The 24084-nt window shown below is 50.8% G+C and overlaps 1 protein-coding gene across 1 annotated transcript in view; it reads left to right on the forward strand.

The window, feature by feature from the left end:
* ASTN2 (astrotactin 2) overlaps positions 1 to 24084 on the forward strand; it is a 354170-nt gene that overhangs the window by 258920 nt on the left and 71166 nt on the right. The window contains exons 18-19 of the mRNA XM_055802618.1: positions 4878 to 5011; positions 6175 to 6323. Coding sequence (XP_055658593.1) covers positions 4878 to 5011; positions 6175 to 6323 — 283 coding nt within the window. The remainder of the gene's footprint in view (positions 1 to 4877; positions 5012 to 6174; positions 6324 to 24084) is intronic.

Raw genomic sequence — 24084 nt, forward strand, 5'->3', positions numbered from 1 at the left:
AAATCCTTAGTTTTCCTCCCTTTTTTGGTCTCTCTTTCTTTTTTTTTTTTTTTTTTTTTTTTTTTTTTCCTTCTCCCCTCTCCTTCTAGAGATGTCTAGACTAAGGAGCAGTATTCATCTTCTATGAACAGCACTGAGCATGACTGTAAGGGCATGGAAAGCTTTTCCTCCAGCCACCCTTATCATCATGATGGCATCCTGTTCAGCCTGTGAAATCCCTGCTGGAGCCTGCCTCGCATACTCTTTCCCTTGATGAACAGTCAGTATTGCTGTCTACAGACTGCGTGGAGCATGGCAGTGTCCAGGAGCTCCAGGCAATGGCACTGTTGTGGCAGGCACTGTATGGGGTGGCAGCACTGGGTGACTGGATTTGCTGGTAAGCAGAACAGGACTGTGCCACGCCAGGCAGCCCTCTGCCTCCTCTGCTGGCACCTGCCTGCACGTGAGGGAAGGTGGTGGTGGTGTGCAGGCACCATCTCCATCCCACAAATAGGAAGGGACAGAATGTCTGTGTTGGCTGCTCTATCCCTGGACAAGGGACTGAGTGTGTCCACTGGCATGACCCAACCTGCTTCTACTCTTCTTGCTTTCCTTCTGCATTGAGAACAACAATAACAAACAAGCAAGCATAGACCAGGGAAACCAGTACAAGACCCCAAATGTACCAAACTTCCAGCTTCTAGATCACCTTCGCTATCTCTGGCGCATCTCTGTCCGTGCTCATCTGTGGTTGGTATTTTTATCTCCCTGTATTTCCTTTTTAATTTTTCGAGAAACTGAGGTGTGCATAGCAACTACAAAGAAACCTAGACTCAAAGAAACAATTGAGCCAGATTTTTGTATCCCTGTCAGCCATGGAAAAGACCAGATATTCACAAATAAGCACCCAACACGTGCCTTTTCCCGGATCCCATCTGGAAACACCAGCCCCTGTGGTGCGTGCTGAGTCCTGCAAATGCTGATCTGAAAGGTTCCTTCATGTCCTATAATTTACCTCTCTGGGGATGTCAACAGAAAACCTACGGTTAGAAATAACTTAATGCTTCTCCCTCCATCAGCCAGGTCTAACAGAGGACAAAGGAAATGTTCTTCAATATTCTGTTGCAGAGTGTCTAAGCCATAAAATGGGACCAAATGGCCTCCCCCTGAGCACAAATAACAACAGGAGAAAGATCCATATGCAATCAAGTGTAGGATAAATGTGCTTAGCTGATCATTCGTTTCCCTAATATTTTTTTTATGAATAGGCTTAACTTATGGTAAGATGGGACTTTATGGTCCTGTAAGTCTTGCTCGTGTCAAAACAAATGAACTAGCCATCCTATGGGGGAGCTATCAATCCAATGTATGGGTGTGGGGAGTCAGACCTATTATACCTTTAAGAGCAAATTAGATGCTGTTCCTATGATTCATAATGCTATATGTCTAATGGCATGACTCGTCATCTAGAAAATAAACGTTTTGAGCCAGTTTCTCATCTCATAAATTTCCCCTCTGGCACTGAAGGACATAAACTAAATGGGCTGACTCACAGGGAAACAATACAATTTGGATACTTTTAAATGAAAGATAAAATTGCCTTAGGGCACAGAGGGGCGTTGAGATCCTGGGGAATGGTTGGCAAGCACAGGACGGCACATCAGGGGCCACTCTACCGTCTCCAGGAGGCAAGGCTGCTCCTGGGGAGCCTTTCATGCTTGAAGACCCTGTTGGGTTTCCCCAGCTTGCTAGCTTGGTGTAACCACCACAGTGAAACATCCGATGTGGAGATGATCGTGTTGGAGATGGTCATCTTGTTGTACGTGTTGTCTCCTGGCAGGGAGGAGAGCAGTTGCTGCACATTCCAAGCATGGCATCAGGAAAGGACACGAGATGTGGAGGTGCCCACTCCAAGGCAGGAGGGGAAGGTGGTCCTTAGCCACCAGACCAGGGAAGTCCCTGTGCATTCCCACCTGAAGCTCTCCCAAAGGCTGCAGCTGCCCATGGGATGGGTCTTGGTACCTTTGCTGCATCCTTTGTCCATTACTCTTGGTCTTCCCTTGCCATTGGGCTCCTGGTTTGGGTGGCAGCTGCCATTCCCCTGGGTTTGTGTGAGCAGTCCCATAGCTCCCAGGCTGTGCTGTCGGAAGGAGAAAGGGAAGGAGAGGTTTTCACGTGGTTGCCACGGGTGGTGGAGCCTGCAGTGTGCCTTTGGGGCTGGGCTGGTTAAAGCTATCACCTTTGCAGAGAAGGTGACTTCAACTGCTGATCTCTGCCAGGACCAGAGAGCAGCCTCTGCCGTTGCAGCTGGAGCCTGGGGCAGGCTGGGGGAGCCGAGGGAAGGAAGGGTGGGCTCTGTGTGAGCTACAGCAAAAGCTGTACCTGGCTTCTGGGCTGGGAGGACCACAGAGTCCTCAAAGCTCACAGAGACCATCCATTTCTCCTGTAGTTTCTGTGGATCAATTGACTGTCCCCACGGAGGGTTTAGGGCCTCTTAAAGTGATGGTGAACATCTTTGTGTGGGGAGCATCATCCCTTCTTCTGCATGATCTTACCTGTTTCCTTGTCATCAGTTTGCTCTTGCCACTTCCCCACTCTCTGACACACACTCCCTGGCACCGAGGGCAAAATCCTGGAAACCTCTGGCTCGAAATCCCACTGGAAAGCAAGAGAAGGTGAGTCCTGGAGGGAGGCAGTGGCCAGCACTGGGGGCTGACCATGCTAACCCAGTTAGTGCGCGTAGGTGTGCTCACATTAATGAGTGCAATTGAAGGACGCATCGATTAGCTAACCTCGTTTGTGTGAAGGCTGACACAAGGCAGATGATGGCTGGCTACCTGCAGGATCTAATTAAAATGTATGTGAGGCTGGGCAGGCAGAGCAGAGGGGATTGCTCATCCAGCCTTGCGCTCACCGGCAGAAAAAAGAAAATAAAAGGAAGGAATTGACTATTGGATTTGGCTAAAGGGCATGCATGGGGTGGGTGGGATTTCTTCCCTGCATTGGGGATGTGCAGGGAGCAGCTGGGTTAGGGGCCAGGGAGGGAGCATGCAGAGCAGCGGTTGTCAGGGCTGGGGAAGGGTGACAGTGGAGCAGTGCTGAGGGGTGACAGTGCAGCTCTTCCAGGGATCACCCGACATCTGTCTTTGCCCACAGTGCATGTCTGTGCACACATGTACCTACAACATACATATTTATCCTGCTTCCTAGGGAGAGAACATGCCTCCTCATCCATCTATGCACATCATTTTCTGTTTCTATCCTGCACAGCCCTTCCACTCCTCTCTGTCTTCCCTGCTCTTCGTTGCTTGCAATGCCCTTTCCAGCCCAGTGCTTCAATTACATTCTAAACAACAAGTAAAATAACGTCACATTTTCTCTCTTTCTCATGTTTTTTCCTTCCCTTTTTTTTTTTTTTTTTTTTTTTTGTCTGGAACAGTCCCATTTTGTAAATGCCTGGAAGCAGAAAATGTTTCAGACATGAGAGCCTCGAGGCGCCTTGTTAAAGGTGCTCGGGGTGTTTGGGGGGAGTGACAAAACCCCGGACAATGGGAGCCCTGACGTCAGGCTCTATTTATACCTCCTCTTTTCAGAAACCTCCCCGGGATGGCGCTTTTCCTAGAGTTTTCTGCTAAATGCCGCAGCTGCTGGAGCCATCTCTGTCCTCAAAGGGCACGTTTTTATCTTTAAGGCGTAACCTGGCAGTGCGGGCAGTATCACCCGGGCCAGGCTTCCGCAGGCAGCTTGGAAGGGGTGGAATAGTGCTGCTTCGAGCTGGGCTGTGCAGGGGCTGGTACCGAGGCTGCTGCACATGCATGAGGACCCATGAAGGATTTTCAAGCCTGAAATGTACCTTTTAAAAGGTCAAAAGCATTACAAAGACGTTTGTTTTGGTGGACGAAGTTTTGGTGTTACGATTATTCTAGCAGGGTGTGTGGCTGCGCAGCGTTGGGTTGAATATTGGCCGGGTGTGTGCAGGGTGAGATGCTGTCTTCCAGGCTGAAGGTTTGATTAGGTGTGACAGGCAAAGGGTGGTGTGAGAAACCATGGTAAATCCACGCGGTCCAAACTACAGCAGGGTACAGAGGAAGGGGTGCCCTGTCCTGCAGCATGGGGACCAACGCCGAGCACCCCAAGCTGCAGGACGAGCACAGGGAAGATAGCACAAGGTGAGACCTTGAAGGCTTTGGGAATTCAAAGTGTTTCAGTCTCATACCCCAGCAGATGAATGGGTGTCTTTCTGGGGATGCATTGGCACCATTAGGAGCGGTCGGGAGGGCTCCTGGTCAGGCTGGGGACGCTGCCCGGCTGGGGAACACCCTGCAAGTATTTTACAGGATTGTATTCTTCCAGATACTGCTCTTTTGCTTCTGAGTATTCCTTATGCAAATGAATAAAGCAGCAGTTTGCTTGCAGGAGTGCAGCTTACATGAATAATGAACCCATGAGAAGGATGGGAGCGGTCTGTGTTATTGGGGATGAAGGAATTAATTCTTAGTAGGGACAAAACCAGCTATGGGATGGGCATGTGGAAGGGTTTCACTGTGCACAGCAGCAGTGTGAGGGGGCTCTGTATGCTGTCCAGTGTCACAGACAGGCTTATGTTTGTGTGTCTTCAGGCAGCTGCCCTCCGTCACAGGAGAGCCCTTTTGCAGGATCGTGCAGACCCTCCCCATCCCCATGCCAAAGGCAGCACCCGGGGTGAACCAGCATCACTCCGCAGCGAGAGCTAAAGCACAGGGAGGTGAAGGGACTTGCCCAGGGCCATGCAGAGCTGGGGCGACCCCCCATGTTCCCTGATCCCGCACCCCTGATGCTCAGCACCATGTGGCCGAGCCACTGGCCGGATTTCACCGAGTCTTTAGCACATGTGTTCATGCTTTTTGTTCTCATGTCAGGCTTTCAAGGGAGCCCTGATGAGCTCATACTGGTGCTCGGGGAAAGGCGATGTTATCGAAGACTGGTGCAGGTGTGACCTCAACGCCTTCGATGAGAATGGACTCCCGAACTGCAGCCCTCTCCCTCCACCTGTGTACGTATCGGTGTGAGCCCCTCCCGCAGGTCACGGCCCCAGCCCCCAGCCCCTTTCCTGCAGGCTCAGGCCATGGGCATCTCCTTCCTCTCATCTTCAAGCCCCGGGGCCATAGTCTAGCACTCCTCACTGTGTGACTGATGCCTTTAGGATATCCTGGCTCCGGCTGTGGCCCTGGAAGGTTTCCTTATAGATTTTCATCACCTGATTAGCAGGGGTTGTAGAATGGGATTTCAAATGCTGAAAGAAATGGAATTACGGTGCAATTCATTGTGGCTTGTCAGAACAAGAGCAAATCAGGAGCAAACTGATGGGTAATTAGCTGAGAAGGCAGGAAGACTGGCTCCAGTGAGCCACAAGGAGCAGAACACCTTCTTAGTGAGCCAATATCCTTGGAGGGGATTTGTTTCCCATCCCAAGTTCAACAAAGACACTCATATGTTTGGAACCAGACCCTTCATAGCCCCATACTTTGTATTGTCATTTATCTGAGCGCAAAGAGAGCTGACACCTTTGCACCAGCATGGCCAGGAGCACAAAGTTGCTCTGCCTTCACACCTACCCTCATCGTCCCTGACCCGGGCAGGACTCCTGCACAGCTGCCCCTGCTTTGGCTGTCGCTCACACCCATCAGAGGCTTGCCCATTTGCAGCTGGGTAAATTCACAGCCACAGCTGCCCCTTTGCTCCCTCCCACCCGCCTTTGCCTTTGCTCACTGGTGATGCAGACTAGACCCTCCCCCTCCTGCAGATTCAGCCCAGCTGGGTTGCATAAAGGTTAAGCTGGATCCTCCTCTTCCTTTTGTGTTCCTGGGCAGCTAGTCCTTGGGTCCTTCTGGGGCTGCTGAAGCTTAGTAGTTCTCCCAGGAGATGAAGGTTCCTTTAGATAGAGTGTTTGGGTTCCTGTGGTTGCATGACCTGGGCTTTACCAGGAACACTGGGAGGTAAGGACACGTTCTGCAGTAGGCTGAACCTAACCGATCTTCAACTGGAAGTTGTTCTGCACTTACCTGCTGCTTTCCCCTTGTGCTGTCTGTCTTTGTGGGTCTGTGTGCACGTTCCTGTGTATAAGCGTGAGCTGGGGCTGTGCTGCTTGTAGAGGGGGGTTCCTCCCCAGAAGGAGAGCTGATGTCTTATTTGGTTTCTTTCCTGTCTCCTGCCCAGTCTGCGGCTCTCCCCCAACGTGGAGCCCTCCAGCACCGTGGTCTCCCTGGAGTGGCTGGACGTGCAGCCTGCCATTGGGACGAAGGTGTCCGACTATGTTCTGCAGCACAAGAAGGTGGATGAGTACACAGACACGGACCTCTACACAGGTGGGTGCAACTGCTGAGGGCAAGTTCTCCTTGGTGCAAAGTGTGCGCGGTGATGTGTCCTGTGCTCTGCCTGGTTGGGAGCTGCTGCTGTTGTGGAGAATGATGCATAAAGCCAAGGTGTTGTATGAGGTATCAAAACTGCTTTGTTCAGGAGAGGTTTCTGAAGGCTTCTGCAGACACGGGTGTTTAAGTGGAAGGAGAAATGCAAAAATGCAGTGTGGCAGGAAGAAATTATTTGCCTTTTTTGGGTAGGAGAACCATGAGTTGAAGTTTCTGACTGAAGTGACTGTTTGACCTGATTAGTCTGAAATATGCTGCAGGATGGTGGGTGTGGGAGGAAGTTCAGCCCTCAACAACTTGAGGGCTTTACTGCTCAGTTCCAGTGAGTACTGCATTACCTGCCAGCCTTTGAAAGGACACTTCTAAGTTGCTTTGTGCACCTATTGAAGTGACTTAAGTCTACGGTATTAAGGGAGATCATTTAAGCAGCACAAAACTTCTCTAGGGGAGCCTGAAACTCTCCCGAGTTGGAGTTTGGTTCCCAGCTCAGGCTTGGGCTGAGTGCCCTGTGCTTTGCAAAGGCTTTGTCAGCAATTTAAGCCATGCTCCAGGAGCTGCTGGGCAAGGTGTAGGGATGTGAAGGATGGGATTTGATTTGGGTGAATCAATGATGTATTTCAGAAAATAGCACTGGAGACCTTGAGTGATGCTACTGCTGCATGGAAAGCCAGGCAAAACCTCATACTGTTTTTTGCTTGAGGATTTTGGATGTAGTTTAAGAAGATCATGTTGTGTGTCAGGGGCAGCCAGTGTTGTTGACCGGAGCAAAGGTTTAGCTTTGTGTGAAGGCTCCTTCCCCCAGGTGCTGGCAATATCTAATTTCAGCTGTCTCTAGGTAAGGAAACATAGGAATAAGGTTTCTACCCACCATTGGAGCAAAGCTCTGCAGCTGCTACTGCTTTGGGTGATTAAAACCCTCATTTGTTCTGAGGTGGAGTCTGGTCAGCTTATGCAAAGCATGTGTGTTCCGGGCTGCTGCAAGGACAAGGAGCCAGGCTGAGGGTAGGGACAGGGCTGGCACTGCAGGGGACCTCGCTGCTCCCCTGCTGCCTGGGCATCCTGGTGAGACATGTCTGTGTGTCCCTGTTGGAAGGCCATCTCAGGAAGATCATTCAGAGCTGGATCGGGAGTTGCATGCAGGCAGTTGTTAGATCTTGGTCGGAAGCTTTCTTAGCTTGTGGTGGTGGCTTTTTCTTCTCCTCACTAATTTAAGACCCCCTGAGCCAAGCCCTCTGCTCCCATGAACTGCCACAGAGCAAACTGCTCCACCTCACAGCCCCAGGGAAGTTTTTGCCCTTAAAAATTTTGTCCTACATGAGCTGCACTTTTCCTGCTGGAGAGAGCCAGAGACCTATATCCTGGGGGGACCTGGCTGTTTGTGGAGACCCCTGTGAGAAGGAGGTCTGGTTCCTGGCTTGTACAACAGCCCTGTCCCTCAGGAGCTTTCTCCTATACCTTGCCAGCATCCACTTCCAGAGCTGCCTGATGTGGCCATGGCCCCTGGGTTATGTTTCTAGTTTCCCGGCGTGGAAGAAGGCTTGTTCTTTATCTTGGAGGGGCACCCTCCAGTAATGGAGAAGGAAAACAAGCCACCAAAGGAGGGGCTTTGTTTTGGATGGGGATTCCAGATTGCTCACACATCAGTCAGGTGAGGCCAGACCGGGGAAACATGGGGTTTCTCCTTTGAAGTGGCTGGATCTTTGCCTGGCAGCCAGAGTAGGAAATACAGATTATTATTATTATTTTCCTTTTATGACTGCCATGTGTTTGACAGGTGATTGAATTCATTGTGGGGAGCTGCCCTCCCTTCTCCCTGCTCTGGGGGACTGTTTGGGACAGAATGACCCCATTAACAATTAAAGAGAAAAGCCAATCCTAAACCTTTCCCTTTTTTCTATGCTGTTTATAACCAAACAACATTCCTGCCTTCGTTCCTTTCTTACCCTACAGGCCTCTAATGCCAGATGACTTGATTCTTGCAAATACCTTGCACAGGTACAGAGATGCTGATTGCTGCATCTCTCTAAGGCTTTGCTTGGTACCATGCTTCACCCAGCCAAAAATCCTACCGCGGGTGTCCCCTCACCACCATCGCCCACCCATCGTGCTGCACCACATCTCCATTACATCCAAGCAGCATCCACAAAAACATTCATTCAACCCTGGGAGGGGTGTGTGCAGGATATGAAATTTGGGTGGCTTTTGATGGGTATTGGCAGGTCTTCCTTCCCCATCAGTCTCCTGGCTGCTGGCAGGTAAGAGCAGGCTGCTGCCATTGCTGGAGGTGCACCATGGGTGCTTGCAGAGTGTGGCACTATTGGGCTGGGAAGGTCCTGCAAGTTTGGAGGGCTCTGGAGCCTGCTGCCATTCATCCCTTGGGTCTCTTGAGTTTAAATGTATGGGTTATTTGTGCTTGTAGGGGGAAGTTTAGTTTTATTGCAGTTTTAGCCATTTCTTGTTGGAATTTCTGGTGCTGGACTGGGGCTAGAGCTGTTCCAACCGGCTCTTCAGCCCCATGACAAGCTAGGTGGTACCTGGCCCCTGCCTTCCTCCTGCCCCCACAAAAGCCTCCAGTCTCTCCCCATTGCAAAACTCCTCGACTGCCTCCTTGCTTTGCAACTGGAAGATGTAGCTTTTCCCTTGAGCCAGAGAATATTTGCTCCTCTTCTTGGAGCAGAGTCAGGAGAGAGTTTTGAGGCTGGTCTGGTGTGCATCCCCTCTGCTCCCTGCCAGGCTCTGTGCGGGGTGGTGATGCTGCGGCATGGGGCAGGAGGAGCCAGGAGCTCACATGGGGCAGCTGCCCCTGGCTGTATGTGCTTTTTAAAGAGGCTTATTACTGGTGCTTAGAAAAACATAGCCCTTGGACCATCTGAGGCTAATAGGAGGTGAACTTGTGTGCGAAACAAACCATGCTTTCAACACCAGCGCGTGGGGAGCGAGCGGCTCTCCACTCGGGAGCCAGCGGAGAAGACGGAGAGCAATTACATCCCAAACTGTTTATTAAAACTTGTGGAAATTACTCATAACTCCATGTGTGCAACGGCTTTGTAGTTGAGTGATGCTCTTTGTTTGAACATGGGGCTCTCGAAGAGGGTGCAAGCATGTGTGTGTGTGTGCATGGCCAAGCCCGCCAGCGCATTATGTCATGGACGAAGCAGGCGCTGCACTTGAGAGAGGGAGAGGGAGAAATGTGTTTTACAGGGTGAGGTACAAACTGAAATGGCTGTGAACATCTGGAACTGATATTAGGCTTGGAAAATGTTTTCTGTCACTCCAACACTCCTCTAGAGGAAGGTTTCTGAAGTTAAGAAGCTCCAAAGGGGATGCGGGGGAGGGACAAGGGGATAACATGACCGTGGCGCAAAGTGCTTTTTATGTCTTGGTTCTGGTTGCCGTAGCCAGGCCGTGTCCCTGCCTGTGCCGGGTGGGGGACCTGGGGTTTTGCTGTTGCTGGTTGTGGTGGCCCTGGCTCAGCAGGTCCCCTGGCTGAGCTGCGCCCTGCATCCTGAGATAGTCCTGCATGGGGAGCGCTGCGCCCTCCAGCCCGTGATGGGTGGAAGGACAGAAGGCTCCTTGCCCTGGTTGTAGGGTTAGGAACCGAGGAGCTGAGGTGGGTGGCCTCTTCCAAAAGAGGAAGGGTGAGATCCTCAGGTGGGGATGAGCAGACCTGTACCTGGTTTAAAACCACCTGGACCATCTCTGGGGCCCACTTGGGAGGTCAGACCCACCCGCGGCCAGGTGCAGGTTGGGGTGGCTGCTGTGAGCATGCAAAGTGCAAGGTTTAAAAGTAAAAAAAGCGTTTTGAATGTGTTTGTAGCATGTACATGGCAGGGCTGGGGATGGCTGGAGGAGAACGAGGGGCTAGACTTTCACTGTGTGATGGATGGGGGTCTGTGGGCTTGGCAGGGGACTGTGTTGCTCCTGGGGTGGTAGCCGTGTGGCTGCTGCAATGCTTTGTAGCTCTGAGATCTCCTCAGTCCTTCTCTCAGTGTTCTTCTCCCTGGTGCAGTTTTCTTCCCCTCATGCCCACGTCTCTGTTTGCTGCTGGGTCTCTGAGCACACATCTGTAGGGGGCTTGGGGGTGGCTGCTACTGCCCTGGCACAGGATGGGGGTGGGCCTGGGGAGGTGGCGATTTGAGTGTGTGAGCTGTGAGAATATCTCAAAGTACTTTGCTGGTGATAAGTCAGACCTTGCACGCTCTGGGGTAGGAGTGAGCTCTCCCTTGCTGTGCAGACAAGGGGGGGGAAAAAACCCAAGACGGAGATAAAATGCCTTCCCTGAGGGAACAAGAGCTGGGCAATGAGTTAACCTCAACACAAGACCCTTGGCATCGAATAGTACTCGCCTCCGAGGGCAGAGAGGGGTGCAGGTCCTGGATGCCCCCAGCTTTGTACCCTGCCCTGCACCGGCTCCTCTGTCAGGACCCACGAGCTGATGGTGGCACCACCCTGCACCTCCCAGTAGTTCCCCACCACCAGGGTGGTCAGCCCTGTACCCGAGCAAAGCACATGCAGTAGCTGCGCTCTGTGAGCGTGAAGCCATCTCCTCCTGCTTGCGCTTCAGTATCAACGTGGGTAGAACTGGGAAGGTGCAGAGAAATGAAGTGTCACTTACTGTCACTATGGTTGAGGGTGACGGTGTGAATGTGACGCTGCCACAACATGCCACTTGCTCTGTGTTGCTGCTAGCAGATCACGAACGGATTGTGAGGATCTATCTGCCTCCCAGCCCATCATCCTCTGCCCTGTTCTGCATGGTTTCCTTCCCTTTCTGTGGTACTGCTCCTACACCTTGGTATGTGTCAACAGCTGAGTCAGTGTAGCTGAGGCTATTGTAGGGTATTAGCTGAATAAAGTGCACAAGAAAAGTACACTGCTCATCTGATTTTATACAGCAGTGCTGCTGTTGGTCACGAGATGCCATGTCCCAGAAAGACGGGTGAGCTCTGAGCAGAGACTCCCAAGCTTTGTTATTTCTCATGACTTTGAGGGATCCTGGCTGTTCCTGGATCTCTTTGGCTAGGCAGTGATCACGTTCGTAAGAAGTAGCTGTCATCCAGAACAGCTTGTAATCCTCAAAGAAAGGAGCACAGGCGCACAGCCTGCTGAATGAGCTTCTTGAAGATCATGTAGCTCTCTGAGCAGGAGAATGCAGATTCTGGCAGCTTGGTTGGACCCCTCTGGTATACCAGGGCCCTCTAAATACAGGGCTGTGGTGTGGAGAAGAGCTAGCAGGTTAGCTGGGGAGGTGTCTGGAGAATAAACTGGGTAGAATGGTGTACAGAAATTGAGGGTAGGGTTATATAAAATCTGTGCGTGTCACTGCGCCAGTGTCACAGGCTTCTCTGGAGCAATGCTGTTCTGAGAGGAGTCTTCCAGTACATATTATGTCTATAAAAGAAAGTGAAAGAGGTCAGACCAGAAGGCTTAGCGTTTTGTACGCTTGCAAGTTGCTTTCCAAATTGAGGCAAAAGAGTATCTTGTAACTTAACCCTGTTCTACAGAGCATCATTCTGATGTGTCTGGATGGCCGGGGCTGCACAGACATAGCTATGGCAACCATCACTTCCAGCACACCTTCTTGTGTGCAAGCTGTGCCACTGCTGTCACGCAAAAGCCAGTGATAGGCTGGACGAACAGAGAAAACAATCTGGCCAGAACAAATCCTGTGCCTGTCGGTAAGGAGTTGATGCAATCACCATACAACTAGGTTGCACTCCTAGTACATGCCGTAATCATCTTTAGAGTTCTGACTTCCAGACGGGCTGGGCACCAGAGGGAGTAGTAGGAGCTGATGCTGCCCTTAGAAACCTGTAGAAGCTTGAGGTCCAGCCAGGAGTTGGGTAAATACATGAACATCCAGAGTTTTAATTCATGGCAATGAAGTGTGGAAGATGTTAAAGCCTGAGTGTTTAAACCAGTTGTGGCTAAAGATGCTAATGATCTGGAGTGGTATTGACTGCCTCTCTAAAGCCCTGAGGAGTCAAAGTGTGCTCTGGAGAGTGAGCTATCACACCTGTATTAATAGAGATGCCATTTTTTTATTATTTTTCATTTGTAAGTTGGCCCAGGGTACGTAGGCTCTGCAGCTGGTGGATCACGGACAGAAACTTGGAAAAGAGACCACAGTCCCCACTGGTTGCAGGAGAGTTTTTTCTGCTCTCCCTACGTATGGTACCAGACCACTGCTCAGCGCAGTGATGCTGTGGTCAGGAAGGTTAGTGCTCAGCCTGGGAGGGATAGGTGGCTCTTTCAGGGAGCATCTGCATGTTCGACTTGTGTTCAAAAGTGCTCCTTGAACATCATACCGAAGTAGAGGAGGACCTGGCAGTGGTCAGGAGCTGGTGACCTGCCATTGCCGGTGTTAAACTCGCTGCTTGGTTGTCTCTGCTTGCTTGTTCTTTGGTGATCTGCCTGGTGGATCTCGGCTTGTTTCTCCATGGGTGGGGGGTTGATGATCACAGCCACGGCTTGGTGAAGACTAGCTCACTTAAGTGCTGGGAATGAAAATGCAGCAGAACTTCATCTGGGAACACCTGCGTGCGGGAGCATGGCCAGGGCAGGGCTGCTGTGTAGAAGCTGTCATTGCTGCTGCCTCTCCTGGATCTAGTGCACCAGTAAAGATGTTTTCAACACCCAGAGTGCCCTTCTTGAGTGCTGAATCCGCTTCACTTGTTAGAAAAGGGAAAGATGATTCAAAAATAAGTCTTTGAAGAAAAGGTCAAGTTTTTGGAAGCTGTTTCCTGGGTTATGTTGTGTAATAGCACCAAGCCAGTGCTTAGTTTTGGCTATCCCTCAGTGCTGTGAAGCACTGATTTCTCTCCCGCTGGGACAGCTGTAGTTATTTCCACCTACCAGTGTCATTTTTGTATCCTGGAAAGCAGAAGGGAGGTGGAGGGTTCTCAGCTCTCAGTTATGGTTGAGCCAGTTGCTGAAGTATTTCATTAATTCACATTTCCATCTGGTTGTTCCAGGTTTTTTCACTTTTATCTGCCCAGACACCTTTGGGACAGAACTGGGCATTATCTTTGCTTTTCCCCAAATCACTTAATAGGTGGAGAGCTGGGACTGTCTGCCCCTTCCCTGCTGACTGCGGAGGACGGAGGAGCCTGGATGGTGCCGTGAGTGTGTCATGCACTTTAAGAGCACAGTGTTTGCCAAGAGCTTTGTGCTGTCTGCTCAGAGCTCCCTCTCTCAAGGCAAAGGACAGCTGTAGATGCTCTCTTCTAGCAAGGAAGGCTCTGAACTTCTTACACGGCAGTTAACAAGGCCAGCCATGGAGACTTTTACTGGTCTGTAATTTTATCTTCTAGGATTAAGTTTCTCCTGATCTGGAAAAGTCAAGGCCACAAATCCATCTTGTCAAAAAACATCAAAAGCAAAGGCTGCTAACGCAGGTGGACAGATCATGGCATGTGAGTGTAGTTCAGTGGAACTTTTTCATAGAAGCCTTTATTGACTAGACAGGCTTTTCTAATCAATAAATTGTGGCTGGGATTTGGAGGGAGGCTCAGTCTGTGTTTGCAAAGCTGGTGCTTGGCAATGCAGCCCTGAGCTACTTGGAAAATTTAGGCTGTGGGACATTCACGGATGCAACACAACCCTGCTCTGGTTGGGAACTTGGGTATGCTTGCTGCACAAAGTACAGGGTCTTCCCTTTGGATAGGCTTTGAATGACACCCAGGCTGAGATTCCCTGCCAGGTTAGAATCTTCCTGGAGATTTTGCATGTTCCTCTCATTCTAGCCAAAGCCTGAGATGAGATCCTGGACGGATCTCATTTGCTTTCCAGTCCTCTGGCTGCTGTTGCGGTTTCCCATGCATTCAGCTTTTTCAGGTGGCTGAAATACAATCCAAAATGTTAGACGGCATCCCTCTGTGCTTCTCTGGAAGGAAATATGGATGGAGAAGGGATCCAAGGAGGACAGAGGCTGCCTTGGGACAGCCTACTCTGTCCTGTTTGAAACCTCTCAGCCGCGGTGCAGGAGGGACTTTGGGGACATCGGGGTGATTCTGGGCTGTGGTCTGTCCATTGCCTGCTCTGCCCTGCTGGCACTGGGGCTGCTCTAACCCACACCGTTCTTCAGGCACGTCTGTGTTAATGGCACATGGTGGTACCAGCCCTTCATCCCTGCATCTCCCAAGATGGGCTATGTACGCTGTGTGTCCTGAGGACCACAGTCCCCTGCCTCCTTCCCAAAGATGATGGGAGCTCCCCGTGGTGGGCAGTGGCTCAAAGTGGGGTGTATCATCTGTTCCTCACACTGAAGCAACATGGGGGAAGTTAAGTGAAAACAGAGGGGGATTAAACCTTGAGTCAGGGGATTTGCCAATTAAAATAGCTGCTGCTCCTGCAGGTTTCATATGATACAACAGCAGGGAGAGACTCTCCTTATCTCCCCAGTGACTCCTTCCCAGTTTGTTCAGCTTGCTAGGGATTGAGATCTGGCTCTTAGGAGTGAGGGGACAACTGGGTCTAGGTTACATTTCATGCTGTTTAGATAGGATAAACCTTTCCTCCCTGTAATTGGGAGATTGGACTTGGAAGCTTTCTCAGATATTAATCTGGAGACCCTAGAGGGGGTCAGATTAGGTTATGGAGACATAATAGGAAATACTGCTGTGGCTAGTTTGGGTTATGGGGGATAGTGTGGATATTCTGCAGGGTTTCCCTGCTGGGTTCCCACTGATTGGGTCTGTGTGATGGGGTCAAGGAGCGGTCTTATCTCAGCATCAGGTTGACTTGGTCTTTGCTGGGAGCAACAGCCTCTGAACTCTTTCCACCCCTGTAATCCTGCTCTTCTAGGGAACAGGACCACAATCTCTCCTTTGCTGGACAGAGGGGTGGGTGGTGCTTACCTGGGGCTGATTTGCAGAGGAAAGAGCATCACTTTTCAAATGGGCATCATGTCTCTGAGAACCCTGGGATAGAAAAAGCTTCATATTCTGAACTGGTGTTTTTTGGACCAAATAAGATCTTCCTCCCTTGCTAGCCCATGTCGTGCCAGTTGTGGAGAAGGGGTTGATAGATCCCAGCAGGCATCACTTAGACCAGTAAGCATTTAAGTGCATGCTTTCATCCGTCCCATGTGAGAGATGTATTTGAGGAAGGATGTCAGGCTGGGGCCAGTCAGAGCCTGTGAGATGAGCTTGTCCCTGTGACCCAATGAGTGTTTTGGAGCTGTCCTGATTAGGGTTGCTGCACTGAAGCAGCATCCTGAAGGGTACTGGAGAAGGGAAACCTGCCACATTTCTGCCACAGACCCGTTTGGTGTGGGGGTTAATACCTCCTCCCGTTCCTGCATGCTGTGTCCTGGAGCAGCTCTGCGGTGTTGCTGGACACAAGTTCTGCTGATCCGAGCCTGGCTCCAGGCACTGGTCTGCAGCGCTCCTTCCAGCCCTCTTTTCTTTTTATTAACAGTGAGATGACAGGGGATGGTCATTAATTTTTAATAAAGGAAGTTTCTGATCATGACTACAGAAGCAAGGTCCTGAGGTTTTTCGTGGTGGTCTGATGACTCACCATCATGAAATAGGGTGACACTGGGATAGGAAATAGCTCACTGGAGCTCAGAGCGTGGCAGTGGCTCTGCCTACACAGCAGCCAGGCTCATACAGTCATTCTGCCATCCCTGGCTGGGCTGTCCTTGGGCCTGGCCTCACCAATATGAGCATTACCCCCACTGAGAAGACCTGAATTTACACTCCAGAGAGACCTATGGCCCTATGCAGCTAGGTCAGTTTGCTGGCTTTAATGAAGCTCACTCTTTGTTTCCCTGGTGCTGGTCCTGAACTCCTGCTTGGGCTGACAGTGGAGTCAGGAATGCTGAGGGACCATGCTCTCAATCTCCCACTTCATGGCACACTCACAAGGACAGTGAGGGCAGGAGTGCAGGTGGTAGCAGCATGGCTGTGCTGTGAGAGGAGAGCTTGTGCACAACTACAGATAATGCTTGGCTTTCCTTTATCCTCTGCTATCATCTGTGGGAACTGATAGATCTCACCAACTTCATTGTGTGGCCTGGGAAAATGGAGGTGGCTCAGCAGTAACGGCCAAAAATTGTGTGTGGACTCTAAATCCAGAAGAGCCAGTTAAGAGCAAGGGGTCTAAGTTCATGTACAGCTAACATTTACAGTGCTTGGTGCTCTCAAGCCTCAAAAGTTCACACTTGGCTGCAGGTTATTTTCAGATCTCAGTTTCCAGTTCCTCTAGAAAAAGCTTGGTGTCGTCTTGGTAGATGGAGAGTGTCAAACCCAGGTGAATATGCCTGTCCTGCTAGGGACCAGGGACTGCGCAGGAGTGACGGTGGCCCTCAGGCATCAAAGAAGCCATTGGGTCTGCCCTATCCTAGTGCACAGCTCTCATGGATGGGGAGGTGGCCATCCCAGGGTGTCATGGGGTGTGCCAGACCCTGTGGGGACTGTTCCCCCTCGGCATCCTGACTTTGCTCGGGTCCTTCTGTAGTCCTGCAGCTGATGTAGCTTCCTCTGCCAGACACCCCCAGGATGATGTCGGGCAGCACAGCCCCATCTCGGCACCCTGCTTTCTGGGGACAAAGGCATGAGACCCTTGTCTCCTTATTTAAGCTCAGGAGCTTTCTGTGAAAGCTCCCAGTCCTTTTCCAGTCCTCAAGGATAAGCTCAGGGAAGCAGCAATAGCTGTTTAAAATTGGGTGCTGGGGCCCCTAGACCTAGAGAGAGGCTGCGTGTTCCCCTCCTGGGGGGGCCGGGAGGACTTTTGGTGCCTGCTCTGCTTGGCCCCAGCTCCCAACCTCCCTGCTCCCTCCTGTCCTGGAAGCAGGCAGCTGCAGAGAGGCATGGCAGGGCTTGTTGGGATCAGGGCTGGGGAAAGGAACGTGTGAGCCAGAGATGGCCTGTGATGGGAGGGATGCAGGAAATCCACGCTGTTCATCCGGGTAAGGCTGGGATAGTGGGTAGCTGGACAGGCGCTCCTTGCTCACCCCAGCTGTGCACCGTGAGGGTCGGCTGCTCGGCATCTGCCTGTGTCCTCCAGCTGCAAACAGCTGGTGTGTTTGTTGGGAACATGCTGGGACTGATGCTGCTTTGGCACGGCCGGGTCAGCCAGCTCCCGTCAGCTTGCAGCCGTGGGCTGATCCTGTATCCTGGGTGCTGCTGTGCCTGCAGGAAGGGTCTTGTCCCCCGGAGTACCCCAGAAGCAGGGTGCTGGGGTGAACCTCTGCCCTCCCCTCTGTGTGTACAGCGGGGGGCAGGTGGTACAGTGGCCACGGAAGCCGGGTAGCAGAATAGGGGATGGGAAATGCCTTCCTCCCTGCCTCCCATGCTCATCAGCTGGCCTCCTCGAGCACGTGGTAGATTCCCTTTATCTGCTAATATTAGTCATAAAACAATCTAGATCTGTCCATAATCCTGTTAGAGCCTTTGACTCTTGCTCCTGTGACTTGCGGCAGCTCTAATTACGGATACTTATGATGGTGATTAACGACTTGATTCATCTTCAGCGGCACCAATTTTACATGTGAAGCCCGCTTTCCCCCAGCAATGATTTGTGCAAAGGGGAAATAATCCCTGTTAAAAATCAACAGCACAGAAATGTTGTGTTGGCATTTTGCCTTCATCTGGCCCTTCTGCATCCTGTCCATCCTTTCACTCATCTCCCCCCAGCCTTTCATCTCTGAGAGAATGACCCTAATTGCTGCACACTCTAATTTTACTGCACTGTAACCCATAAATCACTCCAACGCATGGAGCATTTTCATGCTCCTTAACAAAAGGAGCGGGATTTTCTCCTCTGCTGCGTGTTTCACAAGTGACTAATTGCATCAAGGCACCTTTCAAGCAATGACTTCATCAATTGCTCATCCTGCGGACGCACTCCTGGTTATGTACGCCTGATCAGAATCCTACATTTATTAGGATTAATTTATTCTCCAATCATTTTTCTTCTGCCACAAGGACAGGAAAGCTGAGTGATGTTACTTGTTCGGCTACGTAAGCATGATTTCTTGCCTCATTACTGAGCCTGAGATATTTTTGTTACATGCTGAAACTTTTCCAAATGAAAATGAGTAATGTTACATCTTGGACAGAAGTGCTCCCAGGACACTGGAGAAATCAAGTTATTTCAGGGTGCCTACGAATTGGCTTCATATCTCAATCTTCCTTTCTAATTTTGTCTTCCCCCCCATTTGTCATGGGGCACGTGTTTGTGAGTGACAGCATGTCTTGGGGCTTCATACGAAGGGGTCCAGGAGTGGGTAAGAGTAAGTGTTTCTCCCAATTAGAGACCATCCAGAATGAGGGGTGGTTCTTCCAGGTTAGCAAATCCTTATGAGGCTGCTGGTAAATTCGCTGGATGTTCAGCTGAGTAGGAGCAATGTGGAAGGGCTGGCTGTGTTAAAAAAAAAAAAAAAATTAAAAAAAAATGATGTAGTGAGCGCAGGCTGAGCATCTCTGAGGAGGCACTGTAACTGGTGAGGACAGAGAGCAGTAAACTCGGGCAAATTCACATTTTCTTAAAAGCTGTGGTCAAACTGTTTTGTAGGAGTAGTGGCTGATAACAACTGCCAGAAGCTATTGACTCAGCTGCTAACCTCCCACCCCCAGAAAGACTCCTCTTTTGGGAAGGACAGAGCTTGTTTGCATCCAGGCAGGAATTTTGCCTCTGTTACTTCCAGTCTGGTATTCATCTGCCCTAATTCGCTGCTGGCCCCAGCAAGTGTCTGGAGGGGGATTTTGGAGCATAGCTAGTGGCCCAAATGAAGTTGCTTTGAAGGAGAGCTGGGTTTAAGTCTGTGGTGTGAGGGAGCTGTGGCTGTGCTGGGGATCCTCGCCTGGATGATGTGTGGTGGTGGGATGAGGAGGTGCGGGAGAGAGGATGGAGAAGAAGCACTGGGGGTGGATGATTTCCTTCTGTTGTACTGTGAAGGAAAGGAGTGCACCAAGGCCCCCGTAACACAGGCTGGGAAAGTGCTTGTGCAGCACTGGGGAGCTCGGGTTTGGCAAGAGACCAGAGAAAAGTAGGTGACTGCTTCGCAGAGGCTGGAGAGAGGGCAGCTCTGGACCAAGGAGACATACCGAAGCCCAGAGCCGTACAGAGGCGTGCTTGTTTTATTTTGCCAACAGCAAGCTGGCAAGACATCGGTTGTTTTGATGGCAGATCTGCTGTCCTGCTGGATGTCCAGCCTCGGTTCGTGTCGTGTGTAACGGGGCCAGCTATTAACGAGCAGTGGAGCAGAGACCCCATCCCCGGCTGGCGTGGAGCCCTGTGCTGCTGCTCTCCCCTGGCCCAAGTGCCTCATGTTGGTACCCCCATGGTGGGGGCTTGGGTTGGGGTGGACTAAGAAGGGGGTGCTGCTGGAAAAACATGTCAAGAAGCAGGGGATGCTGGTAAGTGTGGGTCTTTGCCTACAGAGGGGGCTCCTGCACTGCCCAAGGCTAGCTGGGCTGGGAAGGCAGGAGAAGGGATGCTGGATGCAGCGGCTGCCAGCTGACCTTTCTCAAACAGTTCATGGGTTTCCAGAGCAGCCGAGGTGTCAGCGGTGTAGAGCAGTCACAGCTTCCCAGTCGCTGGAGGAGGAAGGCAGGGGGCACTCGAAAGGGGAGGAAAAGGCTCTGTCCTGGAAGGGTGGAAACCTTGCAACCTATTAACTGTTTCTCAGCAGAGTGTGATGGAAAACAAAAAAGGTCTGGTCTGCTTTTTCCCTGTGCTGTGCCCGCCTTATGCCATCCTTTCTGCCCCTGCCTACCTTTCCCTGCTGGCTCCTGCAAAGGCAGGCCCTGGGGCATTGAGGATCTGGGTGGAAAATCAGCTGTGCCCCACCGACTGAGCAGCCCTAAGCAGGGCAGCGTGCTGGAAAGCAAAGCGTGCCACTGCACCCAGAGCCTTGGTGGTCCCCGTGATTGTGTCTCTGTGCAAAGTGCTTTGCTTTGACAAAGTCTCTGCAATCAGACTTCATTAGTAGGCAGGGACCCACAGAAAAACCTCTTCCAGCCCTTTTTTAACCAGCATGTAGTGGGGTGCTCTGTGTTGTCAGATCTGTACTTGCTGAAAGCACGTTTGTCTCAAGCAAGGGAAGGGGCTGAGTTGCTCCGCAACAGCCTAAAACTAATACACTTTTGCTCATGGATGACAAAGCTTGGGAGTAAATTAGCAGGCAGAGTCTGTGAAAAGAAATGTTTCCTTAAACGTTTCCATAAAAGCTAATTGGGCTGTAAGAGCAGCGTACCTGCAGGCGCACTGCCTCCCGGGGTTCAGGGCTCGGGGAATCTATTCCTGGCTCGACTAATAATTTCCAGTGTGACTTTGAGCAGGTCATTTCAGTTCTTTGTGCCTTGGTTTCCCTCTCTCTGAAATGAGAAGAATACCCCCTTCCAGAGCACTGATAAGGTTTAAGTACTAAAATTTTATTACTTATTTGAAGATCCTTGGCAAAGGGATATTATGCAGATAGAAGGTTAATGATGATGATAGGGAGAGAATAAAAAAAAAGAAATTGCTGTTTTATTTTTATTTTGTTCTTTAAGTGATGTTTAATAGCTAGTTTTCATTTCAGGAATAAAACCCAGTCCCCTGTGACCATCAAATTATCTTGCAAACAGTGTTCTGCGTGCTCTTAAAGCTTGCAGAGGAAGTGAGGAGCATACCCCTTCTCTCTGCTCCTACAAGCAAAACACTGCTTCAGCAGCTCATCTCCAGCAAGAGTTTTTCTTTTCCCAGTTAGGAAGCTTGTCTTGATTCAGGAATAATTAAAAGAGCCCTTCCCAAAAGTTTTGCACCCAGTGTCATGGGTCTGTTAGGGGCTGACTGTCCCCACTGGGTTGACAGCCCCATTGCACCAGCCATGGTGTGTGTTGGGGCAGCTCCTTGCCCAGGGTCTGGGCGGATGGAGGGACCTGCCTGAGGTCAGGTAGGAAGCCAGGCAGAGGGCAGAACAGGACTTTAGCTCTGCCAGAGGGAATTAAGAGCTGAATACAGCCATTAACCCCATGCCTTTCTAAAAGAATTCCTAGGCAGGCACATCGCACCACTGTGATGACCTGGAGATCTGAGGAGCCTGTCAGTGTTTGCTGTGATACTACAGGCTAGGAGGGGTGCCTGCAGGCTGTGGGGGTGTCTGCAGGGTGGGTGCCCACCCAGCCCCTCGCTGACCCCACAGCCCTGCCCACGGCGCCCTGGCCAGCTGCCCTGGCAGCACCGCTGGCCACCCCGGTTTGTCATCCTCACCACAGCCGCTGTAAGCATCCACCACAGTGAGACAATGCAGTCTGCGGCTGGGTGTTTGCTTATTTATTTCTTTTTTCATTTGTTTTTTTCACAAACATTAGCTACGTCAAGAAGCTACGTTCATCACCCTCAAACTGTTACCAAAGTTAAGATCAAAGTCTGGTGTAGTTTTGGCTGGGGAAAAGAACAATTTAGATGAGTTGGTCTCTGGTGGGTGAGGCGTGGGGCTTGGGGAGTGCTTTCTCCTCTTTTTCCGCTGGTTATGAATGAAGGTTTCCTGGCCCAGTGGCAGTGTCCAGCCGTGGGGTAGAGGCTGCATCTGTGAAGACGTGCTCCCGGTGCTTGTGCTCTCTTCTTCCTGCTGAATTTTACTTTGGAGAAATACTTAGTGAAATGTGGTTTGTTAGGGGAGGTAATACTTGTGGTTAGGCCCACTGATATACCTGGAGAAGGAAATGGGAAAAAGCACTAGCTTTTGGATGCAGACCTCCAGTATTCACCAGATAATCCCAAACACCATCCCCCTACCCTCCTCATGGTCTAATGGCTCATGTGAGAGGTGAAAGACCTCTGCCACTTTTGCCCATTTCCTCAAGCACTATCGTACCCTTCTGGTTACCTGCACAATCTTCCTCTGATCCATCCTTCTGCAGGTCCCCAACCCCCCGCCCTAATGCATTGTCCTGTCTTCTTTCTGCACAAATTTCCCCTTTGATGATCTTTTCCTGCATTTGCATCTTTGTGTCTCTCACAGTGGGCTCCCCCCACCTTGTCTCATGTGCCAGGTAGCAGCTTCGCATCTCCTCTGGGATCCTCCACTGCACTGCTGAGCCCTAATAGCTCCAGTGAGCAGCCTGCAAACCTTCTGTGGGTGACAGTGCAAAATACAGTTGAGGTATTGTGTTTTGGTCACTCGTGCAGTTGCATTTGATTGTAGAGTTTCTCACCCGGCTCATCTTTGTCATCTCTCTGCTTGGGAGGTTGGGTAACACAGCTGCAGTGTTTGTCCCATTTTTGGGAAGTGGTTCATCCCTAGAGACAACAACCTTTAGCTGTGGCTTTCTAGGAGAGAGTTTCTCCAGTTTTGGCACAGAGCACGAGCCCTGCAGGTATCTGGGTTGCAAAGCGTGGTGCTGCCGCTTTCTGCTGGCTAGCCAAAGCAGCTGGCAAAGAGCAGCCAGAGTCTTGAGCCAGGTCTGAAGATCTTATTGGGCCTTACTGGAAAGTAATCTTCAATTATTAGAAAATAATTTTCTACAGCCCATATTGGAAAACAATTTTCGGTGGATCTAAATGCTTCCCCGATGAGGCAGTTCAAGCTCTGTTTGCTCTGGCAAGCAAAGCAACACCAAAACTGTCACAGCCACACCAACTGCAAGATGTTGGTGATTCATGATCCCTTAATCCAACTTGACCAAATGTCAGCACAATGGGAAAAAATCACCACTGTTGGAAGGTGAGGGAAGAAACCAAATGGTCTGGCTTTATCCTCCTTTTCAGCCCTGTGAGATGGGGCTGTCCTGGTGTGTGTGTCTCCCTGTAGAGGCTCTCACTGGCAGAGTTTGGGTGCCTGTTCCCTCTCTGCCCATGCCAGGAGCTGAGGATTTGGGAACGGGAGGGCTTGGGGCTTTGTACTGGCTCTTTTCTGGGGGAAGAATCCCAGCCCAGAGCCTGTATTTGACCCTAAAGTGCTAGTCCATCATTTTTTCCCTTTGCTGTTGACCTCTTAAATATCTCTGAGTTTCTTCCCAGCACTTTAAATTTTATTGCCTATATAACAGGCTTCTAAAAAGGGATCCTTGCACTGTCCCCATCCCCTCATTGTGTTTGCTCAAAGCCTCCCCCAAAAGCTGCTGTGTGTATAGACAGGGTTTCTCCTCATCCCCACGCCCCTCTCCCTCATTCCTCCGTCTCCCTCTGGATTCTCCTGGCCCTGTCTGAGAGAGGTTCAGCTCTAGGTGCAGGCTGCGGTGTCTGTGCTGAGGAAGGGAAGGGGCTGTGCTCTGATTAACTCTCCCACCTCAGTAAATACAGTCATGGTAGATTTGTTGAAGACCTGGATTGCTTTGGGCTTTTTTTTTTTGCCATCTGTGTCTGCACGAAGCCAGTGTGGGACTATGATGCTGACAGTATTACACAGAATATCTCAAGGTAGAAGGAACCCATAAGGGTCATAGAGTCCAGTTCTCTGAAAGAGAAGTTGTCTGCTCGTATGTATGTGTATAAATCCCTCCCAGCAAGACCCTAATCTCTCTTGGGACCTTGAGGTGCTACTGCAAAGTGAAATGATCGAACGCTACTGCCCAGCAAAAGCTCCCATTGCATCAGCAAAACTTGTCTTTGTAAAGATGATCTCTGTCTATCCCTCTGTTTAAGAGCCAGGCTGCAGGTTGTAGCCAGATGAGCTGTTTGGGTATTTGCTTTGTGCAATGGGGAAGCACTGGGAAAGGCTGGGAGGGAGATCTGGTAAGGTGTGCTTGTACCTTCTGCAGCCCTC

This window comes from Falco peregrinus, chromosome 1, assembly GCF_023634155.1.
Source record: "Falco peregrinus isolate bFalPer1 chromosome 1, bFalPer1.pri, whole genome shotgun sequence".
NCBI lineage: Eukaryota > Metazoa > Chordata > Aves > Falconiformes > Falconidae > Falco > Falco peregrinus.